This window comes from Helianthus annuus, chromosome 16 (genome assembly GCF_002127325.2).
Source record: "Helianthus annuus cultivar XRQ/B chromosome 16, HanXRQr2.0-SUNRISE, whole genome shotgun sequence".
NCBI lineage: Eukaryota > Viridiplantae > Streptophyta > Magnoliopsida > Asterales > Asteraceae > Helianthus > Helianthus annuus.
The window spans coordinates 152,952,522-152,974,086 of NC_035448.2; the positions used below are offsets into that span (position 1 = coordinate 152,952,522).

Below are 21,565 nucleotides of genomic sequence, written 5' to 3' on the forward strand. Positions count from 1 at the left end.
TCTTTTGTCATTTTCATCCAAACCCTCTTTTTCATTTATTATTATTATTATTATTATTATTATTATTATTATTATTATTATTATTATTATTATTATTTCCTCTCTATTATTTATCAAATATAGTATGTGAGAATGTTTCGCTATTCAATTTGTAGGTGTTTTGATTGGTCGATGAAATTTGTAAGGCAATGGGGAGATGTCGTTTGGCATCCACTATTTTGTTTTTTTATGTTTTTATTTATATATATATGTTTTAAAGCTATGTGTACAAGGCTCTATTGCATATAAACATTTATGTTTTCTTCCCTTAAACTATTTCTAAAAGTAAAAAACTTTTCTTAGAGCATTGGTTTAAGTACCATATAATCCTTCTGGTTTACTTCTAATTTCTTCTATATTATTTAGCAAAATACTTTGCACACACAAATTTATTGTTCAATTTTTCTCTTATCTTATTTGTCTAGCTGTTCCATTTCTTTTCATACTATTTGTCCACTAAAGTTGAAGAAACACTAAATAAATGACCGGAATCAAATTATCTAGGGGGTTAGGTTCTGCATAAAAGGGTGGTTTTCTCTCGTTTGATTCTAAGAGACAGGTCTTCTTCTCCGGTGAACACTGCAAAACAGAACACCGTTAGCCTCGTCAAGGGGAGAAGGGGGGTTCCCTCCTTTACCAGACTCCGGCGTGAGAATAAGTATGTGTTTATGAAGAAAAAGAAGTATTGACGAAGTGTGTGTAACTTGGGGTTCATACCTGAATTATTCTCGTATTTATAGCCGGTAATTTGGGCGGGAAAATTCATTGTTGAAATATTAACGGAAGATGCTAACCCCGTAAGCGGTTATTTTCCTTCTGTTAATTCTTTAGATCGGATTGTGAAAGCACACGGATCGCGATCTTAATCAAAGGCTGGGGGTTGCCACGTGGAAAGTGGGCAAGTGGAGGTTTCTTTCCAATTCCATGCCATCATCGTGATTTCAGGATGGCCTGGGGTGATGACACGTGTCCCCACGGTTATAACCGTCTGGTGGTGCACGATTGAGTCTTCTAGAAGATTATTGTCATAATCCAGTGTGACTCCTTACTGTGTGGTATCGGCTAGGTAAATAATATCCAAGTCTGGGTATTATTTAAGCGGAAGTATTTGTTGGGATTTTTATCCCTTTGCTATGGAGAAGTGGCGCAAGGATTTATTTACTTCCTTTTGGCGCGCGGGTGCTGTCTGCTGTCTTTCTTTTTAACTCTTTGTAGGACCAGTGCGCGGCCGCGCAAGGCCTAAAGAGGGTTAAAAGACGAGGTTGTGGTATGGTCCCAAGTACTTGATATGAGGTTTTTGGGACCTTACCCCGCGGCAAGGCCTAAAGAGGGTTAAAAGACCAGATTGAGAAACTGAAGAAACAGGATACGGAGGTTTCATTGGCCTTGTTAAACCATATCATATGAGTTCCCACACTCATTTGGTTCACGAGACCTCATACTATCCAATCTCCCGATTTGGGTCCGGTTTATTTATGTAGTTATCAATACTAGGTGCCGTTCGATTTCGGGACTCCTCTAGCTTGCTTGGTAGTTGTTCAAGACTTCTAAGCACTCTCAAGTGAGTACATAGTCCCCTCTTTTACTGTTTTCAACTGTTTTGGGGTGAAGCATGTGTACCTATCTGTTATTTTCATGATTTCAAAGTATAATTGATTATACATGTTAGTACTTATCTTTTGACAAACTAAATGACTATCTATGGTTTAAACACTGCTTTTCAAAGATTATAAAATTAATTGTTGGAATAGTACTTATTTTTGTTCACCAGACCGGTTGGTAGTATGATATAGCGCTATAGGATTTGACACCCCATTCCTGTTGTCATGGAATGTCTGAAACCAATTTGTTGCTCCATCCAAATAGGGATTGCCTTTGTGGTATTTCTATAGTCTCAAAGGTGTATTTTGATGCACTAGGTCTAAATGAATTCTTAAATCACATTATTTTTTGTATATTAAGTTATACTCCCAAAAGTATAGTTTGATATGCTCTCATATGGGATATTGTACAAAACCAACATATATTTTGTTAATCATTAAAACATAGTTTGATATGTTATTCTCAAAATCCAAAGCATAGTTTAATATGTTATTTATAAATCCAAAGTATACTTTTGATATACTACTGAAAACTTATTTACGTTACCAACTAAAGTATGGTTAATATACTATTTACTTAATGACTGGTGTTTGGTTAGTGTTTAGATAACGGGACGGGTGTAATGTGATGAAAACATGGTAGATACGCCGCTGGTACTTCTTATATATAAGTGTTTTCATCGCATTACATACCGTGGCGTTATTTAGTACACTTGGGTTAATGGTTTTGGAACTAAAATATATTTTAATATATTACTTATTCAACTTTCTTAAAACCGAAGTATATTTTTATATATACTATAAATCTTTTTATTAAAATATTGTTTTTCAAACAATATATTTTATACAAACTCATTTTACTTAATTATTTAATTACCTATGTATTATTATTTTGTATCATCTGATTTCTTATAAATTTTAGTATGATTTATAAAAGAAAACTTTTTTTCAAGGATCATGACTACTTTTATTAAAACCTTTTCTTTAAACTTATAAGTCATGAATCCTAAATCAATAAAACCTATGTATCTCACATGCATTTTTATGCTGACGTACCTATTTTTACACATGTTTCAGGTACTGCTCTGTGATGATTGATGATATATGCTACACTTAGGATGGACTCGTGCCTTAGCAACTTTAAAACTTGAAAGATAATAGTTGTACTTATTTGATTGTATTAAAACAATGAGTTCATTTATTCAATAAAACAAAATTATTTATTCCATGGTTGTGAAACAATGATTCTGTTACAACACTCCCCGACGTTTCCGCCACGTTTTGTTGTTTTACGTGGTCGGAGTGTGACAACAAGAATAATAGAAACTTTGTTGTTTATTTCAGGATAAGGCGCAAAGGCTGTTACAAAGTCTATTAAAAATAATTACACGGTTCTTAACTTACACTCTATTTCCTGCTTAGATTTGATAACTGTAGAGTCTGCTTCGTACTGCAGGGAGATCATAGAGTCGCTGCTTAGTTTTTCGCTTTTTTGCTCGGGCCTTCTTCGCCTCGAGTGATTTGCTTTATTTCTTTGCGCACGTTTTGTAGTAAGTGAGTGAGCTCACCACTCTTAAGTGCTTTTTCAATTTCCGTGGGCAAAGAAATGCAGTTATTAGTAGTATGCCCATTGTCCTTGTGGTATTCACAATACTGACTCGGGTCTTGTCCGCATTTGTTTTTCATGGGTGGCGGAGGTTTAAACTGGTAATCCTCTGTGCTTAGAACTTCCGCAGGAGTTTTGGTTAAGGGAGTCCATTGTCTCTCCCTGTTCTCTTGCTTGGCTTCCCTTTGTGCGGTAAGTTTGTTGATTGTGGCTCGGGCATCCTCGGATGAATAGTTCCCTGAGCTTGAATCGCGCCATCCTTTCTTAAACTTCCTCCCGCCACTTGAGCCTAAATCTGAGGGCCGGTTATGTGGTGGTGGCGGCCTGTTGGTGGTGAGATTCTTTTCTGTTTGTGCGTAGACCTTAGCCGCCGCCATCACTTTTTCCCAACTCTTCGGGAGTCCTTCCGTCCCAGACAGGACTTTTATCATATCGTCGGATCTGACTGCATAATTAAATTGGGCGCGAATCAGCTGCTCATGAACGTCCCCGATCTCGAGTACCTCCTTGTTATAGCGAGTAATGAAGTCTTCCAGACTTTCATCATCATGACGCCAGATGTTCATCCCATCCGCAGTGTCGCGGATGGATCGTCTTTGCTGGCTGAAATGAACCAGAAACTTCTCGCGCAGATATATCCATGACGTGATTTTCCCAATGGGCAAGTTGTAAAACCATATTCTTGCAGCGCCAGTAAGGGTCTGAATGAAGAGGTGGCACCACATTGGTAGGGTCCAGCCTCCTACCAGCCCTACGCTTGTAAAGACTCGCAGATGATCATCAGGGTCTGTCATTCCGTTGAACTTCCCTACAGTAGACGGGAGCTTTTCTTTCTCTAGCGGAGCCAGAGCGATTTCACTTATAAATTTTGAATTCTCCGCCGCTTCAGCAGGACGATAGATCAGATCATAGTTGTGCTCAACCTCCAGATTGTAAACCGCGCGTGGTCTACACTTATTGTAATTTGGTTGTAACCGGGTAAATACACTGGCACTTTCTCCTTCACGGTAAGTTCAATCATATTCACTGGTGTGGGTATTTTGCTGAGAACCCAACCTGGTGTGAACTGATGGTCTCCTATAAGGGTGGGATTCATCTCGATATTCCCTTCGGCAATTCTCTGATTGAGTGTACTCGTATCTCGAAGGAGATCTAGAGTAAACCTCTGTGTCTTCTATCTGAACTCGGGATGGCCCAGCATGTTGAGAAACATGAGGTACCGACGGTGTCCTAGCATGGGATACAGGCCTCCGTGATTGTGTTTGGGGGGCAACTTGTGCACACAGCTGTGTATACACAACATTCAACGCCCCCTGTGATCTGACATACCAGGAGATTGGGGTTTCTCCTGGGGGCAAAATTGAGCTTATGGGGACCTCTGGCTGTACCCCTGGGGTGATAGGTTCATTTGGATGATTGTTAGCAAACTGTGCTTCATTGTCATCCGAGGCTTCTTCTACAATACCCTCAACTTGGGTATTGTTAACGAAGTTTGGCCGAGGGCCGTTTTGACGGTGAGTTGAAGTTTCCTCCATTTCTGAATGGAATCAACAGAATGAATCGAAAACGAGATAAAACAGATGAAACAGAAAGATCGGTGGGCGCCAATGAAGAAACACTAGATAAATGACCGGAATCAAATTATCTAGGGGGTTAGGTTCTGCATAAAAGGGTGGTTTTCTCTCATTTGATTCTAAGGGACAGGTCTTCTTCTCTGGTGAAACTGCAAAACAGAACACCGTTAGCCTCGTCGAGGGGAGAAGGGAGGTTCTCTCTTTGACCCGACTCTGGCGTGAGAATAAGTATGTGTTTATGAAGAAGAAGAAGTATTGACGAAGTGTGTGTAACTTGGGGTTCATACCTGAATTATTCTCGTATTTATAGTCGGTAATTTGGGCGGGAAAATTCGTTGTTGAAATATTAACGGAAGATGCTAACCCCGTAAGCGGCTATTTTCCTTCCGTTAATTCTTTAGATCGGATTGTGGAAGCACACGGATCGTGATCTTAATCAAAGGCTGGGGGGTTGCTACGTTGAAAGTGGGCAAGTGGAGGTTTCTTTCCAATTCCATGCTATCATCGTGATTTCAGGATGGCCTGGGGTGATGACACGTGTCCCAGACGGTTATAACCGTCTGGTGGTGCACGATTGAGTCTTCTAGAAGATTATTGCCATAATCCAGTGTGACTCCTTACTGTGTGGTATCGGCTAGGTAAATAATATCCAAGTCTGGGTATTATTTAAGCGGAAGTATTTGTTGGGATTTTTATCCCTTTGCTATGGAGAAGTGGCGCAAGGATTTATTTACTTCCTTTTGGCGCGCGGGTGCTGTCTGCTGTCTTTCTTCTTAACTCTTTGTAGGACCAGTGCCCGGCTGCACAAGGCCTAGAGAGGGTTAAAAGACGAGGTTGTGGTATGGTCCCAAGTACTTGATATGAGGTTTTTGGGACCTTACCCCTTCAAAAGTCCATCATTGATTGTATAACCTCACTGGAAAAACAAAAACCATCACCACCATGGTTGATTAGCTGCACGGGACAAAGGCGGTGGCTAGGGTTTCGACACTGAGAGCAACGGTGGTGTTGAAATCATACGACGTTTGCATTTTTTTTCAAACCAATCGCCAGAAATAGGGATAGATCTGGTAGCAGCTGGAAAGACAAGCGGCGTGGTGGTGGTGGACTAGTGAGAAGGTAAACATGGAAGGTTTAGTCGCTGATGGTGTAGTATCTGGTTGCCAGAAAGAAAGTTTCTAAATAGATTACCAACGGTTTATCTTCGACGGAAAAGCCTGAAAGAGGATCTAGGAGTTCATCTTCATGGGACGGTGCCGATGGAAGGTTCAAGCGATTGTGGTGATGGTCAGATCTGGTAGCAATCGTGTAAGACGGGTGATGATGCGGCAACGATCTGGCAGATCGGTGTCAAGTTTTCTCAGGATAATGGTGAATAAATATTGAGGTGTGTTTGGGTTAGATCAGTGGGTATGGGAGCAAGAGGATGGGCCGCCACGTCACCGCCACGTAGGAAAGGTTTGGAGAGGATGGACCTAGGGGGTGGAGGATGAATCCCTTTATATATGTATGTATGTATGTATGTATGTATGTATGTATGTATGTATGTATGTATGTATGTATGTATGTATGTATGTATGTATGTATGTATGTATGTATGTATGTATGTATGTATGTATGTATGTATGTATGTATGTATGTATGTATGTATGTATGTATGTATGTATGTATGTATGTATGTATGTATGTATGTATGTATGTATGTATGTATGTATGTATGTATGTATGTATGTATGTATGTATGTATGTATGTATGTATGTATGTATGTATGTATGTATGTATGTATGTATGTATGTATGTATGTATGTATGTATGTATGTATGTATGTATGTATGTGTGTGTGTGAGGAGAGAGGAGAGAGGCCCGTGAAAACCGGCTTGGGGAGGACGGTTTGGACGGGAGAAGGGGCGGCAACGGGTTAGGGGGTGGTCTTTTGGGGCGGCAACGGAAGGACGGGCCGGTTGCCGGAGCGCATAACCTCCGGTCTTAGAGAGAGAGAAAGAGTCTACTCTCTGTAATCACTTTTTATAAATACATAATGTTTCCTACTTTTGATTGCTAATGCCAAAAAACTAAATTTTGATTTATTTGGAGCTTCAAGTCCGGGTGATAAAATATAAAATATAAATGCGAGTGTATGTTAACGAACAAATAAATTTTCTTGTATGAAAAAGTATTTATCCATGGAGTGTTGATGTTGATGATTTGGTTTCTAATTTAAATAACTATCTCAACCTTTTCATTCATATTATTGCTAACAATTTCATTCTAACTTACTAGTTATTACTTATTCATACATACAAAACACAACAATGGTTTCATTAAAATACAATGTTAATCATTTACCTCATTTAATATTTTTATGTAGTTTATTGTAGTTTGTGTTTTGTTATGTATTACAATACATACATACATACATACATATATATATATATATATATTAACTTGTACGAGTCTAGACGTCGCATTGCACGTACATGATTCAATGAAACCCCGCGGCAAAGCACGGGTTCTAGATTCTAGTTCTTATTAATTTACAACTTTCTCTTCTCTTTCGTTATCACTATCCAATTTTGTATAAATTTGTATGCTTTTAGTACACATGTTTAATGCACAACTCTTTTATAATTTCAAGTGATGATTTCAATCTTTTTATGTTAGTACTTTAAATTCACAATTTATAAACCACCATTCTATTATATTATATATATATTGTTGATCATGGTTGATGAATAGTAACTTTATTTTTATAATATTATATAGCTTTTTATTATTTAATATATTATAATAGTTTTTATTATATTTACTTTTAATAACATATTTTTAATTTTTTTCTTTTTTTAAAAAATATATATTTCCTTTACCATTTTATAATAATTTTTTCCTGTTTTTAAAACATATATTAATTTATCGATTAATTTGATACTTTTTTAATAATTTACGTTATAACTTTTTTCTAAAAACCTAAGTACGTAATTGTGCTTAATTTTTTCCCTGACGTTTTGTTATAAGTTTTGTTAAAAACGAAGTTGTATTTAAAATAAAGTATTTATTTTGTATCATAAAACGGTACGATAATAAACTAAATCGTTCTAATGGTCTAGCTTTCTAAACAACATGCTTATTTTCAAATCATGTTTGTTTTACATTATCATTTACTGGGTTTCGCCGCAATGCGCGACATAAAAAAACTAGTATACATTAAAAGAAATAAATTAAATCCATAGGTACATTTTTTTTCAGCCGACGGCTATCTATTATCTATATTAAAACAAAACATTTTGGTGCCACTTGGCATTAATTTACTCCACTAATTGCCACCTGGCATTCTAATACTTCCTGATGAAAAAGAATGAGCGCTAAAACCACATATGTTATTCCTTTCTTCACAAGCTTCTCATTCATTCAAGCGTTATTTTCCTCTCTCACTTCTATCAAATCTGGGTTTCCTTTTCTTCCCTCTTCATCACCGTAATATCATTATCATTGGAGTTTCTTTTCTTCCTCCTTCGTCATCCTATGTAAACCCTAACACACCAGTTCTTCAAGGATTACTGATTCATTCTAAAGGAATGGCGGATCTTTCAAATGCCGTTTTTCTATGAGCAACAGAGTCCCAATCATGGTGAATGCAAAGATGCTGAAGATAGCCTCAGTCAGGTATAAAATTTACCGATTGTGTTTCAATCCGGTTGATTCGCGATTGTTGTTGTTGTTTCCACATGATTCTTATCTATCTCTGATCCATTCACAAACTCTAGATTTCAATCTAAAGCAACTGAGCAAAACATATGTTCTTTTCTCAATCTTTAATTTAGTTATCATTCATATATCTTCGTATTTTAGGGTTTTTAAACAACTGTTATTCCGTCGAAAATCTGAATCTTGAATTGTGTTTGATGTTTTTTATATATGCTCATCTTTTTATTGTTTGAAATCTTGACCCTGCGTCTGAAATCATGAATCGTGTTTGATTTGATGTTACTGATGGCATGTATTTGCTTCTTTAAACTTTCAAGATGGGCTTTTTGTTGCTTTCTTGAATCTTTTTCATCCATAGAAGAAAACCCAAGTTGCATTTTTTATTACAGTTTTTGGGTTCTATAGTTTTTCAGTTTATTAGTTTCTTGACATAGGATATGTTATATAGGTTATATAACAAGAATTGGGTTTTGATATGTGATGGGAGTGTCTGATAATATTTTTGTAATCATATATCACACACCAATAGTTTATATCATCTAAACTATTGGACAAAAAAAACTTTTGGGTCAATCCTACCTGTTTCGATCCACACCAATGGACAAAAACTTTTGGGTCACTTCCATAGAGCACAAAGGTATATGATGCTTGATGAACATGTTCTCTTGCACACTAGGTGTTCGACAAAATGACAACAAGAGATTTAGTATCATGGAAGGTAATAAATTTGAGTATATATTATTTTGATAGTTGACACTTTATAGTGAAACTGGTTTTGTTATTTAATTCTTTTGTTAAACCGCGTGATTTTATTACAAGTTATTATTACTATGTTTAAAGTTGAGCCTTTCAAGTTTCTATCAATATGATTGGTCATGTTCTTTAAAAAGAATAAACAAATCCTCCAAGATGACCCATTTTGCTTTGGAATAAATATGAACGTGTATGGTAATCTCAACGTAAATGAATTCTATTACAAGTCTCGGCCTTTTAAATAGATCTTGAATAGAGTCTGTAGAGGTATGGCTAGATTTAGGCATGTGGAGGAATGTTCAACCACCAAAAATCTCCACTTTGTATGGTCTAAAATTCTTATTTTGGTATAATATATCTGATACAATAAGATTAAAGTAAAAGAAGTTATAGATAGTTTATTAATGTATACATAACTAGATAGACTTCTAAGTTTTGATATTATTCTATTGGACGATTTGGTGGTTGGAAACTTGAACTGTAGCGAGGCTAGGTATCAAGCTTGATGCGAACAGGGGAGGATTCATTTGATGTTTTCCGATTCGTGTGATATTTAATGTGTTTTTGTGTTTCTGTATATAAGGTTGGTGACCAAGACGAAAAGCTGGCAGAAGGTATCAAGCTTTAGCTGGGGTGTTCGAGAGATTTACCGAGAGACCAATCAAAGCTGTGATGTTGTTGATAGTTCGGGTTCGGCTACGGATGTGGCGTTTTCGAATAGTACGGAAAGGGTGTTTGAAGTTGCGGTTGAGTATTTAAGAACTATGGGGTATAAGTTTATTGCTCCTAAACATATTGTTATTGGTTTGTTGACTGTTGATGATGGTAGTGCTGGTCGTGTTCTTCAAAAGTGAGTTGATCATCTTTAGATTATAGAGAATGAGATGCATCAGAGTTTTATTTGAAATATTTGATAATATAGTTCGAATTCGGTTTTCGCAGGTTAGGAGCAAATTTGAACGAGTTAGCTTATGTTGCAGTGTCTTCGATCGTGGGGTTCGGGTTTAGGTATATGCATTTAGCATCTCTGATCAGGTGCTGGCGAAGAGAGTAACCAGGCACGTGAGCTTTCTTTCTAAGAGGTATATGTTTTCTTCTTTATGTCTCTACTTTCAGAGATTTATATCTATAACAAGTAAACAAGTTGTTCAAAGATTCATATCTAGAGATTGGTGTTCTGTATATTACTTTAATATCATTAGCATGAAGTATAAAGCTATATGTTTTATTCAAGTTATCCAAACCTTGGTCACCAATGTGTCTTTTATTTTTGTTTTGTTCACTAAACCAATAACAAGACAAACAAGAGGCTTTATATGTTTTTATATTATACTCTTGAACGATTGTTAAAATAAAATTGAGAGAACCTGTTAAGGTCAAGCCTCAACCCTTTGGCCTTTAACCCAACTACTGACCTAAAGATGAATACCATTGAGGCAATGTGGAAGCCTAGCACAAGAATGAGGAAGCCAGGCCCAGGCTAGCAAATGGGGTGACTTTATTGGATTTGGTTTTTTAGTTGATTTTATTTTCTTTTTATATTGTTGATGTTAATGTAGCATGATAGATCCAATCACTTAATGGTCCATTAACAACTAATGACCAACCTTGCTGCATTACCTTTAGAAGTTTTGAACTAAATATGGCAGTCCCTTTGCTGTATTTTTATTTTTTTTAGTATGGTTGTCCTTTGATTTAAAGGGTTTATATATATATATATATATATATATATATATATATTCATTTTCTTTAGCGGTTCTTAAAGTCAGTGTGCTGTTTATTTAATTAAGTAATTGAATCTCACTAAAGGATTTGTAGCCTAGCGGTTCAAGATGTGTAGTAATAGCGTTTCTTTAAAGGACTGCTCTGACAGTTGTGGGATTTAAAGTACGGGAATGCTATTACATGGTTTGAAGTTCAAGAAGGCCAGTTCCAACACATAGATTTTCATCCAAGTGAGTGAGTTCTTGATGGCTACAGGTTGGAACCTTTTGATCAATATATTAATAATATTAATGTTTGTATTGATAATTAACACATAAATTGAGGATCATGACATCTACTTCACTAAAACGTCACAAAAATCACAGGCCTAATAGTAATTTTTTTTTGCAGCCACGCCCCAAAGGAGTGTTGTGGCGTTACTTACACTAAAAAGCGCAAGGTATTATTTGTTATGCTTTTATTCTTAGTATATACTACATAACCTTGGATCTATACATTGACCGAGTAATGCGATTCTTGAAGTATATTTTTTTGTTACAGGCTGGTCAAGTTTATGGAGTCTCTCTAACTGGTAATTTATTGAGTAAGTCCGGTGTTTTTGCAGAACAGAACAAGTAGTTAAAAAAATATGTTTGCCGATTTAAGGAATCTTGCAAAATATACCACTCATGTTGCTGGTATGACCCCCTCCCTATTTGTCTCTTATTGTTGGTAATTGATTTATTTTGCAAGATAAACAGCCAACATATTTCCAGTATAAACAACCACCTTTTAAGTAAGACACCAATATTATTAGAAAATCTCATCTTATTTCCTATGTAAGCCATTATCACATGTCCACCACAAAAAAAAATATGTTTATTGAAAAATCACCAATTTTATCTTCCTTTAACTATTGTTAACTGATATGTCAATATAATAGCTTCATTACTTGAAAATTAATTTTTTTGGAACAATATGTTTTCACTAATAGTCGGTTGTATGTGTCGCTTTATCAAGAGTAAAAACCAGAAATGGAGTCAAAAAACTACTGATATTAGACAAGGATGACAAACCGACAGATGAAACAACAAATGTCGCGTATAAAGAAGTCTTTAAAAGTTGTGATTTTTTTTTCATTTATTTCATTTATTAAGTGTAAATTATATTTACGTTAGTATCGAAACTATTCTAATTTGTTTCTTAAAAAGACATTTTTGGGTTTACACATATGTAAGCAAAGTTTTATATGAACTAATATGAATTTAAATAAGAATTTAGATATTGAAGTTTATATAAACTTGATGTCAATCAAAAGATGAAAACCATGACCTTTCGTTGATCTATTAAAGGTTCGCTGGTATGTAACAGGTTTTTGGAGAGGGAAGTGATCACTCTGTTCGGTTATGGGTTTGTACCGGTTAGGGTCGTGTATTGTCTGTTTGGGACCTGTTTCAACCCTTAGACGTGAAGCCTAAGTTTGGAAAGGCCGAAAAAAAGTGATGACCTACATGAGCTTCAATACCAATAGATATTATATATTTATGTTTAACCACCCGCGAAACTCGCGGGATCTTAGGCTAGTTTTTATTTTATATAGAGAAACGGGGCCAACCAAATAGGAGTCCCAACAACAAAACACATTACAATATGAGATCTTGCACATTAAAATCATACTATCTCTCCTCATCTAGGCTTTATATTTTATATATAGAAACGGGGCCAACCAAATAGGAGTCCCAACAACAAAACACATTACAATATGAGATCTTGCACATTAAAATCATACCATCTCTCCTAATCTAGGCTAACAAATGAAGATCTATTTTATAGTCACCAAAAAAAAATCTTCTTTGATAGCCTCCACCACTTTCTTTAACGAAAAGGGAACATTATCAAAAGATAGCCTTTTTCGAGTCTTCCATATTCTCCAAAAAAAAGTCGAGTTGAAAATAACGTACAACACCTTTTTCCTGTTTAATGATTCTTTAAGCTTGTCAATGCATGCTCTCTAGAAGATCTTGGACAGAAGCAACATTCATCATACAAGGAGCTTCAACCACATGCAAATATGCCACCAAATGGCTTTAATAGTTAAACAAGAGGCTGCCAAGTGGTCCATAGTTATTTTTTTAAATAGCAATTGAAACTAACTCCAATATTCGAGTAAGACTTTTTAAGACGGGATGTTAACCGTTCATATTGATTTTGACACTCTATGCCTTATTGTTGGATCTGAGTTTGATTTTGATTGTATTTTGTGTTTGAATTAAGATGAAAGTGGATGAGTGTGCAGCGGAATTAAGATGAAAACAAACTTTGCATACAATCAAAAGAGAGTAATACTTTGATCAAACATCTTTACACAATGAACCGAAAGATTGAATTTATTTCAACAACGATTACAATGATTGATGAATGAATGCAAACTCCCCCTCAGCCAGAGCTCAGTTGTTTGTTCGTGCAAAGAAGACGAATGATGCAAAAGAGCTAATAGAACAGTACAAAGTACTGAACTATTTATAGGCACTTGCAAACTACTGAGCATCTTAGCTGACGTCACCATGAAAGTGACATCTAACCTCCTAATAAACTCTAACCTCTGATCTATACAGACACTGCTTGTGTTAACTACTGCTAATACATTCTATTACAAAACAGACTTTAGAACAACTGCTGCAACCTTCTACTGTTGTGAACCCAGCAGCACTTGTCCGGATTAGCAGTGCTTGACTCAAAGCAGTAGATTGAATCAGCAGGACTTTAGTCTTCCATCAGATCTTTTACTTGAGCAGCAGTTGTAGGTCAGCACTTTGCAAGATCAGCAGATAGGAGGTCATCAGTTGTTGTAATCACTTTCAAGGGTAGAGACTTGTATGTAAACATCTGCTTATTCTGGATCCACTGCTCTGATCCAGTTTTGGCTTTAATTATCTGTTCCTCTGATAGGGTTCAATCCCAACAATCTCCCCCTGGAACAGATAATGCCAAAACTCTTCATTATTGTGGACATTTTATTGCCTCATTAACAGTTCCCTTATCTGACCTTTAAATTGTAATTCAAAGTCAAGGGCATCTGTGTCTTCATCATCCCTGCTAAGTGGAAGATCAAGGAGATCCTGCAAATCTTCAAGACTCAGGCCAAGAGCTTGTTCCCTTGATATTTTCTTCACTTCTCCACCAGACCTGAGCAAAGTCAACACGCAGGTCTGTTTGTCAGTTTCCCACTTTTGTATTTTTGAGCCTAGTGGGTTTCTTGGGAGATGTTTATTAGCAGAAGTATTTGGTGAGGCTGGCCTATTTATCACTGGCTGAGCAGTGTTAGCAGAGTTTTCAAGTTCAAATTCTTCTTTAAACTTTCTCAACAAGCCTTCTTTCACAATGGCATTTCCAGTAAGAATTTCTTGAACTGTTTCAGCACCTAACTGGCTTTGTCTCCTTCTTTTGTAGATGGCAGTACCAGTTGGAGCAGTGGCTCTCCTGATTTGCAGCTTTGATGGTCTTTTTGAAACCGCTGCTTCAGGATAGTCAGGTTTTTGAGGAACTTTTGGATCTTTCTTTCTTAATTCCTCCAACCTTTTGTAGGTTATCCTGACCACATCTTCTTTCCATCTTGCAACTTGTCTTTTGTTACCATATTCAGCAGCAACCAGTTCTTCTCTCATTCTTTTCAGTTCTACCTGTTTGTCAGGTACATTCTTTCTAAACTTTGCCCAATCAGGAGGAGTGTGAGTGACTTTCCTTTTTATCATGTCTTGAATTCTTGCTGCTTCAATTTCAAGCTCAGGAACAGTCCACTCTTTGTACATGTGTCTCTCTCTCTTTTGTATCTTTTGTGAATCATAATGCTTTCAATGTAGTCTTTCTTCAAAGTTTCAGCTGCTCTTTCTGAAATTTGTTGACTGACATTCTTTGCAAAACGTTCTAGGGAACTGACTTGTGTGAGCAGATATTGGTAGTATCTAGAAATTTCTTTGTCAGATTTCCCTTGTGTGTTTCTTTTCGAGATATCCTCTGCTTGCTTGGCCTTTATCTTCAAATATTCATCAACATTTTTGGGCCAGGGATATCCTTTGATTGATGGCAAACTCCTTTTGGCAGGGTCATCCTCATAATAAAAGGATTTTATTTCTTCTCTAACAGCTTCCAGTTCAAGAGGAAATTGAACACCTGCAGGAGGTAAGGGCTTGTGCATTGGAACTGAAGAAAGAGGAACTGGTTTTGGTATTGTGACAAGAGCTAAAGATTTTGAAGAAGTTTGGGATGATGAAGTGACATCATCTTTAAGAATTAGCCTTCTCCTCTTTATTTGAGGAGGGACTGATGATGTTTTGGATGGAATGGTGGTTGTAGTGGCAGTGGTTTGTGATAGACTAACAGTTGTTGAAACAACTGGTGTTCCAACCACTGTTGTCTTTACAGCAGATGTTATAACAACTGCTGTCTTCTGCCTTTTGGCAGGAGGTGATTTTGTTTTTGGTGGTGATGGTGGTAAAGCAGTGGATGTAGTGTATGTTGAAGTGGTGTGTGTTGAAGTGGGAGCAGATGTTGAAACCACTGAAGTACCAACAGTAGTGGATACAGCAGAAGTTAAAACAGCTGTTTTAGGTGGTGGTTTTGGAGCAGACTTTGAACGTCTGGTTGGAATGGATTTGGGTAGTCTGATTCTTCTTGTAGGCTTCTTCTTTTCATCAATAAGATTTTCATCATCTCTTGACCCTGAAGTACCCTGATCCGGATAATCAACCCTGGCTTTCTTTTTGGCCTCTCTATCCCTTTTTACACATGCAACTGCTTCTGCAAGTGCATTTGTAGTCACATCAATTTTCTTGCTCCCATCTGGCAAAGGGATCTTTTTGGTCATGTTTGAATTTTCTGGTGCAAGGTAAAGACCATCCGCTATTCCCTTCCTTCTCCACTCCTGAATTTTCTCCCCCTTTTTGGCATTATCTTCGGGAAGTTGATCAATGAAGAAAACTGGTGGAGGAGCAGTGCCAGTGGTGTGCAAGATCTGAGATTTGAGAGCCTTTAGATCTGCCTGGGTGTTTTTGAATCTTGACTCCATTGCATTTCGCAGCTGTTGAACATGTTTTTCATGTTGCTGATCTGCTATTTTTGCTTGTTGATGGAGAAAAGGTTGAAATAGATTACAGAGCTCTTTGGTAGCAGATGCCTGTTGTGGAGCAGGTGCTGGAGATGGAACAGCAGTGGATTGTACCTTTTGTACTTGTAACAACTGTTGTAGCATATCTTTGAGTTCTGCAACAGAGTTATCAAGTTTTTCAACACGAGCCGTCAATTTCTGGTACTTTAAACCATCACCCAATTTAATGGGATCATCTGATTTCCCACTAACAGTGGTTTTATCAGTGGTAGGGATAGGGAGTTTACTCCAAACATTAACCACTGATGCCCCTTTTTCTTGGTACTGGGGTCTTCTTCCTTCAACACTTGACAACCTTTTGATGTTGCCAGTAGGATAAATAAATCCACTGGTGGTTGGCAGAGGTGCTATAAAAGGAATTGCCTCCAAGGAAGACTTATTGATGTAACCACTGTCCAACTGTAAATCAGTGGGTTCAACAGTTGTAGTGGCTGCTTCACTTGGATTACCACAAAGAGTTACTTGTAACTCAATGGGTGTAACCTCCTCAGGTTGTGTTGGTGGGTTAGCAAAGAATGATACATCAGGCTCAGTCAATTGTTGAGGCATATTCTCATTAACAGGTGATTGAGAAGGACTGGGTAATGCCTGGTTCAAATCGATTGCATCCAACAGTAGTTGTGTTTTTGGTGGAATTGTGGATGTGATGGTGGGTGTAGAAGGCGGATTTGCCCCGGGCATTGAGCTGTGGATGATGGAAACGAGTGTATCCAGAGCATCATAATGTGGTGGCCCTTTGTGTACAACCTGTTCTTTTTGTGAAGAAGCAGGAGGAGTTATGGTTATGGGTTGAGATATTTGTACCAACTGCTGTGAGGAAGAAGCAGCAGTGGTTTCTTGTGACATTTGTGTTGTCACAGGCATTAACTCTGATATCTCATCCTCCAGAGTTGTCGTTTTGATTGGTTTAGTGGGTTTTGGATTTTTCTTTTTGTTTTGCTTTTTGGGATTGGTAGGTGTGGGTTTCAAAACAGTTGGTCTGCTGCTTTGATCACCTAGAGCAGTAGGCTCAGCAGCAGATACCTGAGGAGCAGTGGTAGCTGCTAAATTCTGCTCAGGCACCCCTGCTTGTGTTTTGCAAGGTGCTAACATTCGTGAAAAAGTTTCAGATGTTAGGCAGTTTATTACAGTTATTTCACCTTGGTTTATTAAAGCTAAATCATCCTTACTGAATTTCTTTGCAAAATAGTAACTTAAAAACCTTGGAAACAGTAAAAATGATTTGGTTTCAACATTATTAACCAAATCTTTAAAGATTTCCCGAGAATAGTTAAAATTTTCTTCTTGAAGAATTGCATATCCCAGATTTTGAATCTTTATAGGGATCTCATTAAAGGAAGTGGTTTTGTTTGAAACACATAGTAGGAGGGTATGAAATAGGAATCTGGTTGCAGGAGGAAAATAACCTTTTTCTAAGGTAAGTTTCTTCATCATTGTGGCTTCATACCCTCGTTCAATGAAGTCAATGTGCAACTCGTTTTTAGTAAAGGAAGTTTTACCTGCCTGATTATCGAGTTGGAAGACTTCGGAAATGGATTGTAGCGTGATTTGGACCTTTTTACCCTTTATAGAAGAGTGTATGGTGGTTGCAATGTCTCCTTGTTTTTCAAGGGTTGCATTCTTCCAAAGCTCCCTTTGGGTCGCCAAATAGATTGGTGCATCGGCGGTGAACAAAGTTTTGTACTTTGATTTTGCCATGATGTTGATGATGGAATCGAAAACATCGGTGGTTCCTGGTTTTGTTAGAAGACCCAGGAGATTGTGAGATGATTTGTATGGAATTTCAGTGGAAGTTGCCTTTTGAGAGGCTGTTTTCGATGATGATTTGGATGAGGGTTTTGCAGATGGCTTCGATTTTGTCATTTTTGAAACGAATGATCAAAGAAATTTGTGAGAAATGAGAAGAAAAACTGCTTTGAGAAGAGAATTTTTAAGAATTCAATTCGACAGTAAAACCCTGTTTTGATGGTGAGTGGGGGATTTTATGGGGAAGAAAAGTGAATGCTGACGTGGCAGCCGTTACAAAAGGTCTGACTGCTATGTACTGCCCACGTGACAACCCCTGGTGAAAAATGAAGGACAGTACTTTGATGAAAGCAACTGATGAAGGCAGTGGTAAGGAAGCAGTGGATGATTTTCACTATCAGTGGATAGCATATCAGTGGATAAGACACTGCTTTTGAACAACAGAGGTTATCAAGAAATGAGAAAACAGAGGTTGCCTTTCAGCAGTGGGCAGGCTTTTTGAAGTAGAGCAGACTTTTGAACAATCAGTGGTTATGGCAGACTTTTAAGGATTTTAATGAAATTTTCATTTTTAGCTATTTTTAAGGATGGATTTTTGATTTTCTGAAAACATTTTGTTGCTTTTATTCATAGAAAAACAAGATGTTGCTTGTTATTCCATGTTTAGCATCCCAATCCTAGAGACCAGACTTTCAAAAGTGGCTGTATCAAGTGCTTTTGTGAGCACATCTGCCAGCTGGTCTTTAGTTGGGACATGATGCAGAAAAATCAAACCTTTTTCATAGCAATCCCTCACAAAGTGATGTCTGATGTCGATGTGCTTGGTGGTAGAGTGGGAAACTGGATTTTTTATGATATTTTCTGCTGCCTGGCTGTCCAACATGAGTGGTTTCTTTAAGGCAGTGATACCAAAATCCAGTAACTGATTTTGAAGCCACAGGAGTTGGGCTGTACAGCTTGCAGCAGCAATGTATTCAGCCTCAGCAGTGGATGTTGAAACTGCTGCTTGCTTTTTGCTTTGCCAAGAAACTAAGCAATCACCTAGAAATTGGCACCCTCCTGAAGTGGACTTCCTTGTTGTGTGACATCCAGCAAAGTCACTGTCTGAAAAACCTGAAAGCTTGATATTCCCATTTGCTGGATACCAGATACCAAGTGTGGGACCACCTTTTATGTATCTGAGAATCCTTTTTACAGCAATGAGTTTTGATTTTCTGGGAGCTGACTGACTTCTTGCACAGACACATGTTGCAAACATGATGTCTGGTCTAGATGCAGTTAGGTACAATAAAGACACAATCATGCTTCTATAAAGTGCTTGGTCAATCAGCTCATCCTTTTCATCAAACATGACCAGCTTATTTGTTGCCATGGGTGTGCTGCATGGTTTACAATCATTCATATCAAATTTGGTTAAAAGTTCTTTAGCATATTTGCTTTGATGAATGAAAGTTCCATTTTGCAATTGTTGTACTTGGAGACCAAGAAAGCATTGCAACTCACCCATTGCACTCATTTCAAACTCAGCTGTCATGAGTTCTCTAAACTCTTCACACATTTTGGTACATGTGCTTCCAAAAATAATGTCATCCACATAAATTTGGACAGTCATTAAATCTTTCCCTCTCCATTTAAGAAACAGTGTTTTATCAATGGTACCTCTTTTGAAACCATTTGAGAGTAGAAAGTTGGAAAGAGTTTCATACCAGGCCCTTGGTGCTTGTTTCAGGCCATACAAGGCTTTGTTTAGCCTGTAGACATGATCAGGATAAAATGGATCCTCAAAACCTGGAGGTTGACATACATATACCTCTTCATGCAATGTACCATAGAGGAACGCACTTTTGATATCCATCTGAAACACCTTCATGTTGTGGTTGACAGCAAAGGCCAGGAACAGTCTAATAGCTTCCAATCTTGCAACAGGGGCGAATGTTTCATCATAATCAATCCCTTCTTCCTGTCTGTAACCTTGAACCACAAGCCTGGCTTTGTTCTTGACGACAATGCCCCTATCATCTGTTTTGTTCTTGAAGACCCACTTTGTGCCAATGGGACTAGCCTCTTCTGGCAGTGGTACAAGCTCCCATACTTGTTGTCTTTTAAACTGTTGGAGCTCCTCTTGCATGGCTTCTACCCAGCTGTTGTCTTTTAGTGCCTCTTGGTACTTGACTGGCTGATGGAGTGATAGAAAACCAGCAAAAAGACAAATGCTTTGGGTTTGGCTTCTTGTGAGCACCCCTTCATTGATGTTGCCAATGATTTGATCAGGTGGATGAGATCTCAAGAAGATTAAATCTCCTTGGTATGGTATGATGGCATTTGTTGGTGAAGGCTGCAAATGTGTATCATCTGAGCTAACCACTGCTGGTGACTTTGATGCCCCAGCAGTGGCTTCAAAAGGTGGTGGAATAGGAGGTAATGAAGTGGACAACTGCTGACTTTTATCCACTGTTTGAGGACTTTTGTCAGCAGTGTTTGAGGATGTGGAAGCAGTGGTGAATGGGCTACTTTGGTCAACAACTGTTGATGTAGCAGTGGTTGAGCTTTGACAGATGTTTTGAACAACTGATGCTTTTCCCTTTGTGGCAGACCTTTGAGGGATGATGATTTCATACCCATAGTCTGTTGTTGTATCCTCTGTTGGACCTGCACTGTTAGTCTTGACAACAGTATTTTCAAAAGTAAACTTTTCAAGATCAAACAGATCAGCAGGATTTGCTGGGATTTTCATTGATGAAAGTTCATTAAACTTTACATTCAAAGTCTCTTCCACTGCCTTGGTCCGTGTATTGAACACTTTGTAGGCCTTGGCAGTGGCTGAGTATCCCAGATGATAACCACAATCAATTTTGGCTGCAAATTTTGAAATGGAATCTTTTAAGTTCAAAATAAAGCATGGGCAGCCAAACACCTTGAAGTATGAGATCAGTGGTTTGATTTTATAAAGAATTTCATAGGCAGTCTTTTTGTGCCTGGGGTTTATTAAAACTCTGTTCTGGACATAGCAAGCAGTGTTTACTGCCTCTGCCCAGAAAGTTAATGGCAAACCTGAATCTGCAAGCATAGTTCTGGCAGCCTCAATCAAAGTTCTGTTCTTTCTTTCCACAACCCCATTTTGCTCTGGTGTTCTAGGGATGTTGTACTGCCTTACAATCCCTTTCTTCACACAGAAGGCATCCAACTCCTTATTTTTAAATTCTGTGCCATTGTCACTCCTGAAGCTTTTCACTGGAAGGTCAAATTGCTTTTCAACCTGTGTCACAAAGTCTTGCAAAATGCCTGCAGTCTCATCTTTTGAGTGTAAAAAGAAAGTCCATGTAAACCTAGAAAAGTCATCCACAATAACCAAACAATATCTTTTCTTTTTGAGGCTCATGACTTGAACTGGGCCAAACAAATCCATGTGCAGCATTTGCAAACACTGGGTTGTTTTGGACTCTTCAATGGACTTATAAGAACTTTTATGCTGTTTTCCTTTTAAACAGGAAATGCAATGTTCAGAACAAGAAAATAATTTTTGTGGTAGGCCTCTCACCAAACCATTTTTTGAAATTTTTGTGATTGTCTTAAGATTTGTGTGCCCCAGCCTTCTGTGCCAAAGTTCTGTCTCTTTGTTAGAGGCAGCTGAGAACAGACAGGCATCAGCTCTGGGACACTCTTTTGACATATCAA

General features: G+C 37.7%; 2 protein-coding genes across 23 annotated transcripts; one reads left to right on the forward strand and one right to left on the reverse strand.

Moving 5' to 3' along the window:
- Positions 1-3,116: 3,116 nt before the first annotated feature.
- Positions 3,117-4,781, reverse strand: LOC110907435. The gene is made up of 2 exons (XM_022152419.1): positions 4,303-4,781; positions 3,117-4,194 (listed from the first exon to the last, which is right to left on the reverse strand). Exons 1-2 carry the CDS (start codon positions 4,779-4,781, stop codon positions 3,117-3,119), a joined length of 1,557 nt encoding a protein of 518 aa, XP_022008111.1.
- A 3,424-nt stretch (positions 4,782-8,205) lies between these two features.
- LOC118488149 (chaperone protein ClpD, chloroplastic-like) lies at positions 8,206-13,177 on the forward strand. Of its 22 annotated transcripts, none has more exons than XR_004884017.1 (7): positions 8,206-8,481; positions 9,860-10,126; positions 10,219-10,358; positions 11,095-11,235; positions 11,392-11,440; positions 11,542-11,584; positions 12,352-13,177. XR_004884017.1 is itself a non-coding variant. In XM_035985344.1 (5 exons), exons 1-3 carry the CDS (start codon positions 8,423-8,425, stop codon positions 10,328-10,330), a joined length of 438 nt encoding a protein of 145 aa, XP_035841237.1. In that variant the 5' UTR covers positions 8,208-8,422; the 3' UTR covers positions 10,331-10,358; positions 11,095-11,235; positions 11,392-11,440. The 22 variants fall into 22 exon arrangements, 1 of the variants encoding a protein (XP_035841237.1); XR_004884018.1 differs by having other exon boundaries at positions 11,542-11,572; XR_004884010.1 differs by having other exon boundaries at positions 8,207-8,481; positions 11,095-11,256; positions 11,542-11,572.
- Positions 13,178-21,565: the final 8,388 nt, after the last annotated feature.

Bases quoted from the DNA above. Each gene is read 5' to 3' on its own strand.
- LOC110907435 (XM_022152419.1), bottom strand. From the start codon at position 4,781: ATGGAGGAAACTTCAACTCACCGTCAAAACGGCCCTCGGCCAAACTTC. The intron at 4,195-4,302 runs GTTGGGTTCTCA...CAATAAGTGTAG, and splicing joins AGACCATCAGTTCACACCAG to ACCACGCGCGGTTTACAATC.
- LOC118488149 (XM_035985344.1), top strand. From the start codon at position 8,423: ATGAGCAACAGAGTCCCAATCATGGTGAATGCAAAGATGCTGAAGATA. The intron at 8,482-9,859 runs GTATAAAATTTA...TCTGTATATAAG, and splicing joins CTGAAGATAGCCTCAGTCAG to GTTGGTGACCAAGACGAAAA. The intron at 10,127-10,218 runs GTGAGTTGATCA...CGGTTTTCGCAG, and splicing joins GCTGGTCGTGTTCTTCAAAA to GTTAGGAGCAAATTTGAACG.